General features: G+C 34.2%; 1 protein-coding gene across 1 annotated transcript; it reads left to right on the top strand.

The window, feature by feature from the left end:
- The first annotated feature begins 2386 nt into the window (after window positions 1-2386).
- Window positions 2387-6171, top strand: LOC117919871 (solute carrier family 40 member 2-like). Its single transcript, XM_034837146.1, is given in 9 exon segments — window positions 2387-2865; window positions 3460-3610; window positions 3873-3903; window positions 3906-4068; window positions 4250-4732; window positions 5077-5248; window positions 5370-5507; window positions 5647-5757; window positions 5836-6171. Coding segments are annotated over 9 exon segments (1524 nt in total). The 5' UTR covers window positions 2387-2731; the 3' UTR covers window positions 5977-6171.
- The last annotated feature ends 3958 nt before the right edge of the window (window positions 6172-10129 follow it).

Below are 10129 nucleotides of genomic sequence, written 5' to 3'. Positions count from 1 at the left end.
TCCATTTTTCTTTGTATTTTTTCTATGCAGATGAAGTGTGACATTAAGGATTCAACAAACGGGAGGGCGAGTTTCACTACCACATTGTTGAAACTGACCAATTGAGGCTAGTCGAGTGTTAATTCGGCACCTAAGGCTTTTAGTTAGGTGTTTTCTTGGCACCTGACACTTTGGCCGGGTGTTTCTTGGAACCTAAGGCTTTTGTCGGGTGCTGCTTGGCACTTAAGTCTTTTTGGTTGGGTGCTTCTTTGGCACCTAAGACTTTGTTGGGTGCTAAGCCTGGTCGAATGCTACTTGGGCACCCTAGGCTTTGTTGGGTGTTGGGCCTAACTGGGTGCCACTTGGGCGCCTTAGGCTTTATAAGGTTCTAGGCCTGGTTAGGTGCTACTTGGTCACCTTAAGCTTTGTTGGGCTATGGTCCTAGTTGGGTGCTACTTTGGCACCTCAGGCTTTGTTGGGCTTTAAGGTTAGCTGGGTGATACTTGGGCAACCTAGGCTTTGTTGGGCGCTAGGCTTGGTTGCATGCCTACTTGGACACCTTAGACTTTGTAAGGCTCTAGGCCTAGCCAAGTGCTACTTAGGCATCTTAGGCTTTATTGGACTCTAAGTCTGGTCAAGTGCTACTTGGACATCTTACGCTTTGTTAGGCTCTAGCACTAGTCAGGTGCTACTTAGGCACCTTAGGCTTTGTTGGGCTCTATGTCTGGTCGGGTGCTACTTGGGTACTTTAGGCTTTGTTGGGCTTTAGGCCTAGTCGGGTGCTACTTAGGCAACTTAGGCTTTATTGGGCGCTAGGCCTGGTCAGGTGCTTACTTGGGCATCTTAGGCTTTGTTGGACTCTAGGCCTAGCCAGTTGCTACTTGGGCACCTTAGGCTTTGTTAGGTTCTAGGCCTGGCTGGGTGCTACTTGGGTACCTTAGGTTTTATTGGGTTTTAGGTCTAGCTGGGTGCTACTTGGGCACCTTTGGTTTTTTTTTTTTTTTTTTTTTTTGCCGGTTGTGTGATGTGCAACAGATTCGTTTTGGAAAATACAATAGTTGACGATCGTGTCTCCCCGTTCGGGGATCTTTGCTTTCGGACGGATCGAGCTATTTGGTAAAACCAAGTAGTTCTTATTTGGCACTCCCATCAATGCCTCTTTGTTCACTGATAGCGACTAGGCAATTGCGATGAGTCAGGCCGCCAAGATCTAGTTATTCTCCTTTTTGAGCCAGTTAGTGGTTTTTCTTAGCTCTTCTAGATACCTTTGGTACTTTGTCAACTAGGGTTTAGTCGTCCGCTGTGGCCGCTCATAAGTTATCAGGGCGACATTCTCACCATTAGTGCGGTTAGCTACCCATGTAGTCACCATGGTTGGCTTTTTGTTTCATTCCCACAAACGACTCCAATTGTTGGTGCATAACCTTTCAGGATGTGATAATCCGATGACTATTCGAGTCGCTAGTCAATCTTCAAGTGTCACCTCCTTTGTCGATAGGTGTCTTGGCTCTCTAGGAGAATGATCCATTTTTTTTCTTGTTCTTCTTCCTCCTTAATGGGCTTGAGTTAGACGTTGGAGGTTGTGTGACATACATGATTAGCTTGGCAGGTTTGTGTTAGGTAACACGTTGCTGACCAATCCTATCGTTTCTTGTTGATGTGACAAGATGAGTTTTCCTTTGAGATTTGTTTCTCATACACACTTTGTTGTTGCCCTCGGTATCCATGCCACGTAATCCGTGTTGGCAGCTCGATAGTTTCTTCTCGATGACCAATTCTTTAGTTCTTCTAGGATCGGCTAGGGTGGGCTCTCAAATCATTGTAGATTTAAATAGAGTCGGGATGACTTATCGATCAAGATACAATATTCGGCCGATACAATCTCCAGATACCTCTTCTCAGCAAAATTCGGCACCCCTCAAGAGGCAGCATTTTGTAGCGAAATCCACCACCCAACCGGAGCAAGGAGGTAGACCCACTTGTTGGTCGTCTTCTATGGTCAGCACCTCTATCTTTGATAAAATTTTAACACGACATCTTTGTTTATTGCTTGATGAGGGTTGATCCAAGCGGGCTGTTACACATAGGCATGGAAAACGTGGGTGCCCTTCGGCAGACGACAAACGTTACTAGGTATGAACTGGGGAGACAGTGTCGAGGAAAATCATTTGATTTAAGAGCGATTTTCAAGAAATCAGTACTGGTGTCTGGAAATTTTCTTGTCAACCTCGGTCTTTTCAGATAGCCCCGGTCTTTTCAAATAGCACCGGTCTTTTCAGCTAGCCCCAAAAAAGACAAAAAAAATGGAAAAAAAAAATCCCTGGTTGGTGGGTTGATCGCGTGGCTTTTCAACTACTACGTATAAAATTTCATAAGCAGGTGCGGTCCAAGGATTCTACTACGTACGTGGCTGATTTAAATAAATTATGTGAAGATTTAGATCCGGCTAACAAATGTTCTTAACTGCAAGTCAACTATGGATGGTGGGCAATGCTATTTCCACGCTCTTCATTGCTTCCAGAGTCTCTCTCCTGAATGTGTCCAATAATCTCATCCATGATACCGTGGCAGCAGCAAACCCCTCCTCTGGCCATAGAAAGTCCGTTTTTGTCGTATCCATATGAATGCACTGGTACGAGGCTTCGCCGTTTTTGAAGATGATGCATCGTCGGCCGTCAGAGTAGAGAAGAAGAGAGAAACATCAGCATAAGTTCAATAACGGTTGAACAAGCAGAGAGACGAAGAACCTGACATGGAAGAAGACATGAAGATACGGGAGCCGCTTCTTCCGGATGAAGAGCGGCAACCTTCTCAGCACTCTGTTTTGCCACAATCTCTTCTCATGTATTTGTATGTTGGCCATTTCTTGGCCAGATGGGGTGCCAGGTTTTTTTCTCTAACAACTTTGATTCTTCTGGATCTCTTTGCATTTGGTTGTTTTACATCAGGATTATATGTCATGGAATTGAGTAATCTTATGATATTACTACGTGGATTCTTTCTTCTTTTTTTTTTTTTCTTTTTTTTTCTTCACTGGTAATGTATGGGTTCATTGGAATTGTTCCTGTTTTCGCTATTATTTCCTTTTAGGGGTTTTTGAATATTTTTTTCAGATTTTCGTGGATTTAGTTCATATTTTTCACATAATTCTAAATGGTTTGTTTTCACATACAAGTGGGCTTTTGATAACAGTGGATCTAAGCTCTGAGTTTGAATTTCTTTAGTTTTGTTATGGTTTATTTTACAATTATGGCTTTTTTTACAATTAGGTGATCAAATATTTTTGCTGTTTGAACTATGCGGTTGGTTTTAATTTCAAAGGCAATTAGCAGCTCAAATTCATGAACAGAAATTGTTTGATAATAGTCCATTCTAATACACAGTGATGATGATGAACGGGGTTGTTATCTCAGCCACATGCTTCCCATAATTCTTGAATAATTTAATACCGGGTTCCTTTTGGATCTTTTCTTGTTACAGAATGTGGGAGTTTTCTGTTGGTTTGTACATGATCAATATATGGCCCAACTCTTTGCTACTTGCTGCTGTTTATGGTGTGGTGGAGTCTGGTTCTACTGCTTTCCTTGGTCCCAGCATTGGACAGTGGTTGGATAGATTAACATATGTAAAGGTTTGCTCAACCTCTACTCTTTGTGCTTTCAACACTATTTGGATATCAGTTCAACTGGAAAACATCCCGATGCATGGATTTTTCAAAACTGCCTTCTGAAAACAAAACTTATTTTGAGAAATTTAACTGAAAATCCTGGATAGCTCAACTAAATAAAGCAACAATCAATTTAGGTGGGTTCACTCGGTCCCGCATGTACACTGGCCACCAATAATCAATTTAGACCATTTGAGAAGCTTTGATGGTGATTATCCTTTGGCAGGTTCTCAAACTTTGGTTGTGGGCACAAAATCTCTCTTTGTGGTTGCTGGGGTTGCAGTGGTAGGATTACTGGTCTACTCAAACTTGAAGTATACCAATTTAGCAGCATTCATCGCTCTTGTCATATTAACCAATATCTCTGGAGCCATTGGTGTGCTTTCCACTCTTGCCGGTACCATCTTGATTGAAAGAGAGTGGTAATTGCATACATGCTTATAAGAAAATAGAAAGTTGACCGAATTTTATAATTATTTTAGCTGTCACAAAGTTGGGATTTCATTTCCAAACTCGAAGGATTGTATGGTTCCAAAAATTTCTTTTGCACTACTTTCCTTATCGAATCAATCTGATGCTGTTAAAGTTGTCTTCAAATTACAGGGTGGTGGTGATTTCTGAAGGCCACCCTCCGGGAGTACTAACAAAGTTGAATTCAGTAATAAGACGTATCGATTTAACCTGCAAGTTATTTGCTCCTGTAGTTACTGGCCTCATTATCAGCTTTGTATCATTAAAAGCATCTGCCATGACTTTAGCAATCTGGAACACTGTATCGATCTGGTTGGAGTATTGGCTTCTAACATCTGTACATAGTGGAATTCCAGCATTAAGTGAAAGGAGCCAGAAAAAGATCTCTAAAATTTCACAGGGTGATCCAGGGGAGAGTACATCTGCTGATCAAGAGATAAAGAGCTCACCTTCCTGTGATGGAGGCGATTCAGCATTGGCAGAAAACAGCTGGAAAAGGAAAATGATTGAATGGGTTTGGAAGGCCCTCTCCATTTCTGCATGGACTGTGTACTTACAGCAAGATGTGGTGCTGCCAGGACTAGCTCTAGCATTACTGTATTTCACTGTTCTCAGGTGACTACCCTTAATGGACATTGCTAAATACCCTGTTTAGTGGGCATGTTTGGATAAAACTTCAAGGGATATTTAATTATTGCAGTTTATATTGCTTTCTTTCCAAAGAAATTTTGAAGATTGAAGCACAGAAATGATGATGTTAGCTAAATTTGCCTATCCATAATTCCTCTCAAGAAGTAGGAATTCATGTTGCATGGCAAACTTCTGCGGCTATAAGAAACTATCACTTCTTGAAGCTTCTTCCAAACATACCCTCCTGACATTTACATCATACTGTCTTTTGGCTTCGGCTGCTGTTTCCTATCAGTTATTAAGTAGACACACTGAATTTGTCTCTCCAGCTTTGGGACTCTGATGACAGCTGCCCTGGAATGGGAAGGTATACCTGCATATATTATCGGAATAGGGCGTGGAATAAGCGCTACAATTGGAATAGCTGCAACATTTGTGTACCCAATCTTACAATCTCGCATCTCAATACTTCGAACTGGACTCTGGTCTATCTGGTCTCAGGTATCAACTTCAGTGGTTAAAATGTTAGTGTATTCTTGAAGTTACTGCCTAGAAACCAGTCACCCCTTGCTGATCACTATTTGTGCGAAAAACTTTTGATAAATGTGTGTTTTTGTTGCAGTGGGCCTTCCTCCTCATATGTATTGCTTCGATATGGATCCAAAACCATATTACATCAGCATATCTGCTGATGGTTGGAGTGGCAACTTCCCGTCTGGGATTGTGGATGTTTGACTTGTCTGTCATCCAACAAATGCAGGTGAAAAAGAACACCACTAATGCTGAACCATTACAAGCTCTCTTAGATGATGTGTTGAGTAGGCAATCTGACTTTGCCTTTCTTCAATCTTTTCTTCAAGTTATAAATCTTCCCTCTTCTTTTCCCCCTTTGTGGACAGGATCATGTTCCTGAATCTGATCGTTGTGTTGTGGGAGGTGTTCAAAACTCGCTCCAGTCTTACTTAGATTTGATGGCTTATGTCATGGGAATAATCATATCTAATCCACAGGTGATCAATCTTTGAGGATTGCTATATCTCACTTTGTAATTTGATCTGATTTGGTTTGAATTATTTGATCATTATCAGGACTTCTGGAAGTTGACGTTGTTATCCATTTCTGCGGTGACGTTGGCTGCTGTACTCTACAGTTCATACATATACCGCGTCCGCAAGCATCTTTTTCATTTTGAGAAGCTGTGGTCAAGAATCGAGTGGTTTCTACAATAATATTTATCAAAACAGAAATGGGCGAATATCATAATGATGCCACAATGCTTTTATTTTCTGGAGCAAAATATAGTTTTTGAATTGTTGTTGGTTGAACGAAGATCAAACTCTATTTGAATTCAAAATTAACGATAATCTCATCCCCATTCACCAGATGGATATGTAAATAAATGCAGTAATCATCAATGATTATCACCCGGTTGCTTACTTTCTTTGTTCTAAATTTTTTGAGGCAACCGTAACAGCTTTTGATCTTATAGGTGTTTGATAAACTTTCATTACGTTTGACAGGGCTAAAAACGCTTTCCAAAATCACTGTCAAACACTCTTAAAGTAATATTAAATTAAATAAACATATTTGATAAAATAACTTAATGTTACAATTTAAAACTTAAAATGATTTTAAGTATTAAGTTAAAATAATTAATTTATTTTTAATCTCAATTTTTTTTATCTTATTTGTTCATATTTATTTGAAATATTTGAAATATGGATGTTTTATAAATAAATTTATTACTTAAAATTAATTGAAAAAATATGAATTAAAATCAACGAGATACATATTAGTTAAAATTAATGAGGATAAATATGTCAATTTGATGATTTGAAATCAATTTTAACTTAACTTTATCAAACAACTGAAAATTTTAAAGTAGAAAATACGTAATAAGTTTTAAACAATAATTTAAAAACAATTTAAGTTAAAATTAACTTAATTATTAAATAATAAATATTAATTTTTATCAAACACCCTTTTAATGGAGAATCTTATAGTAATTTTAGGGAGACTAGCAATAATTAACGATAAGTCTTCATATTAGAACGTAACAAAATATCAAATTAATAAGGTAGATTTAAATTAAATTTATTTTTATAAATTTTGAAATTTTTAGAAGTTTATGGACTTTTAAGTTATTTTTTTCTAAAATACCTTTTTTTTTATTAGGTGAAAATAATTTCAAAGTAAACTTCACTCTTCTATTTTCACTTTATACAATCTTATATCTTCTTATAAGGTCATGATATAAGATTGTACATTCCTAAATTAATGCTTTTGATGATATAACATCAATTTAATTTCTTTTTCTTAAATTAATTGAATTGTATTTAACCTTTTCTAAAGAATTGAACTTTAGAAAAGGAAATCATTAATGATTTTATTTCACTTAAATTTTTTATTTTCGTTACTTTTATAATAAAAAAATATGATTATATAAAAAAAAAATCAAAATGTTAATTTCTTTGATTTTTTTTTAAAAATCAAGAAATATAAAAATAAAGTGTATATGATGATTAATTTATTAAATAAACTTTAAAAAGAAAAAAAAAATCCTTATTCTTTTTTTGAATATTTTAAAATTTTAAAATAAAAATATTTACTCTTTATCTTAGAATCTATCCCTTTTATTTATTAATTTGAAATATATTTTTTTAATAAAAGAAATTATTTTAAAAAGTTTACTTTTTTTTTTTTAAAATTTCAAAATTTTAAAAATAAATTTAATTTTTAATAAGCGAGTTTCCATTTTCTTTTCTTTTTTTCAAATGATTATATCAGAAGAAATTTTTTCTTTTCATATCACTCATTTTGAACCACCAAATGTTTTGATTAAAATAAATAAATTTTAGTTTGATATATAGTATTATTTAATATAATATCTAATATATATATTAACATAATATGTTATTATTTTATTTATAAAATTTAAATATTTTAATCATGAACATCATTATCAAAGAACAAAAAATTATTTCCTAAATTATAAATCATAAAATAATTTCTAAATAGTATTAAATATGAGATAGATTTTATATTTTTTTAATACCAAAAATTAGAATACAATAATTTTTTTACTTAAAAAATATCAAATATTAAAATACTTATGTTTTTAATTTTAATTTTAATAATAATAATAACAATAATAATAATAATAATAATAATAATAATAATAATTACACCAACCAAATAGTTCATATCCCGAACTCAAAATTTTTTAGTCCCCAATAATTTTTTTTGCCTTCTTTATGGTTTTGTCTTGCTGGATTTCATAATAGTTATCTCACTAGGTTTTGTAATAATATTTTTCTAATAAGATTTTATTAAAACATATTGTCTAATTATGGTAAATATCTAACGAGAACATTATACACATACAAATGGGATGTGGATTATGCCAAACAAGCTGATCAAACATTTTCAAGGTGTGATATTTTACATCGGATAAAAGAGAGAGTTTTAGACACTATAAATATGAGTCTCTTTTAATCTTATAGACGCGTTTTAAAGTTGTGAGGACACTTTTAGCCTCAAAGTGAATAATATTTATATGGTTGGATATGAGTTGTTACAAATAGTATCACAGTCAATCCTCAACCTTGATGTGGGGATTTGTTTTGTAATTCCGTGACACATAATGAGGATGTTATGTTTACATTGAGAGGTGTTTGTGATATCTCATATCGAATAAATGAGAAAATTCATGACACTATATAAATATGAATCCTTCTTAATATTGTAAAAATGTTTTAAATTCGTGAGGGTCCATTTAGGTCTAAAGCGAACAACATCTACACGGTTTGGAGTTGGCTCTTACACAACAGTTTTCCTAAATGAGTTTTAATAATCACAAAACAAGGTTAAGGTTGTTAATGGTTTAAATCAAGTTGTTAAATTTTAGTTTTATTTTTGTAAATTCAAGAAAGCCGAAGCAACCTTGAAAGAAAATCGATATCATAAAGATTCTAGATCCATGAAAACTTAAAGTGGTTTAAGATTTATTATAAGATCAGTATTTGTAGTCGCCTTTGAGTCTAAATCTTTTTCATATATACACTTAAACTTCTGAAATCATCCATCCTTAATGGATGGTTTCTTATTTTTTTTTTTATCAAAACATTGAATCAAATTCTTTCTAAACTTATTTTAAAAGGTTTTAAGAAACCAAATATAGGTTATTGGAGGTTTTAGACTTTAAATCGGACTATTTAATTACTTTACAACACAATTAATCAAAGTTGGGAGGAACTAATTGAGCTAGTTAGACTTGATTGATCCAGGTGTACTTTGCACCTTCTCTCTCATTTGGAAGTATATGTTTAACCAATTGAGGATTGCTTGGACCTATTAAGGACCAGTTGAATCGATTAAGGGTTTGAACCCCAATGGTAAGTTGTATGTGCATTAAAATGCACAATGGTTAATGAACCGATTATTCAATCGATCAAGCCTTGTTTATGGCTTTTGGGGTCCTTGAGTTATAAAAATATATATTGATGCATTTTAAGCATTTATTGATAAATTGAAAAGTTATCCTTCTTCTCATTCAAAGCTCTTCCAAAGTGCATTCAATTTTTAACTGGCAAATCTTCTTTTGTACCTTCAAGTTCATCCTAGTTCTTTCTTGCTTGTGCACCTTCAAGTTCATTCTAGTTCTTTTTTGTATTGAGAACTTAATTTGCTACTATGTGTGAAGTTCATAAATTTATCCTACTTACCTACTTATTGTGAGAGAAGTTATTCAAATAGATTAATTACTCGAAAAAATTGTGAAAGTCCATTGAAACTTTAGAATCTAAGTGTAGATATTAAAGACTTGTAGTTCAAGCCTTGAAGATAATGGAATCCTCACTTGATTAGGAGTTGGAAGAGAGTGGATGTAAGTTACTTGTTAAACCATTATAAAAGAGTTTGCAATCTTTTTCTCATATTTCTCATTATTTCTCTTTATTTATTCATTATCCTTCCCCTATCATTATTTTTTAAAAAGTTTAATACCCAATCCACCCCCTTGTGAGTGATTATCTTAATTAAATTATTCATTTTTTACAATTGTGAACTTTACATAATCATATATTCTTTATTAGCAAAATACGATTTTACACCAACTTAATTAAAAGACATGAAAATGTCTCCAGTGAAATATTATGCAACTTTTGTTGGAAAACTTATACTAGTTTGTCTTATTTAAGAAAATCAAAGCATAATTGTTTTGAATATTCAAATGTAACTTATTTTAAGGCTCTATATCGGTGTTATACATTACATACATTACATATAGCAATAATAATTTATCATGAAAAATCATTAAAACAAGCAAAAATAGCTACTATTCCAAATCTTTTGGACATACTCAAAATTCATTAAACAAATTCA

The sequence above is a fragment of the Vitis riparia genome, chromosome 8, assembly GCF_004353265.1.
Source record: "Vitis riparia cultivar Riparia Gloire de Montpellier isolate 1030 chromosome 8, EGFV_Vit.rip_1.0, whole genome shotgun sequence".
Classification (NCBI taxonomy): domain Eukaryota; kingdom Viridiplantae; phylum Streptophyta; class Magnoliopsida; order Vitales; family Vitaceae; genus Vitis; species Vitis riparia.
This window is presented reverse-complemented; position numbering and strand designations above follow the sequence as displayed.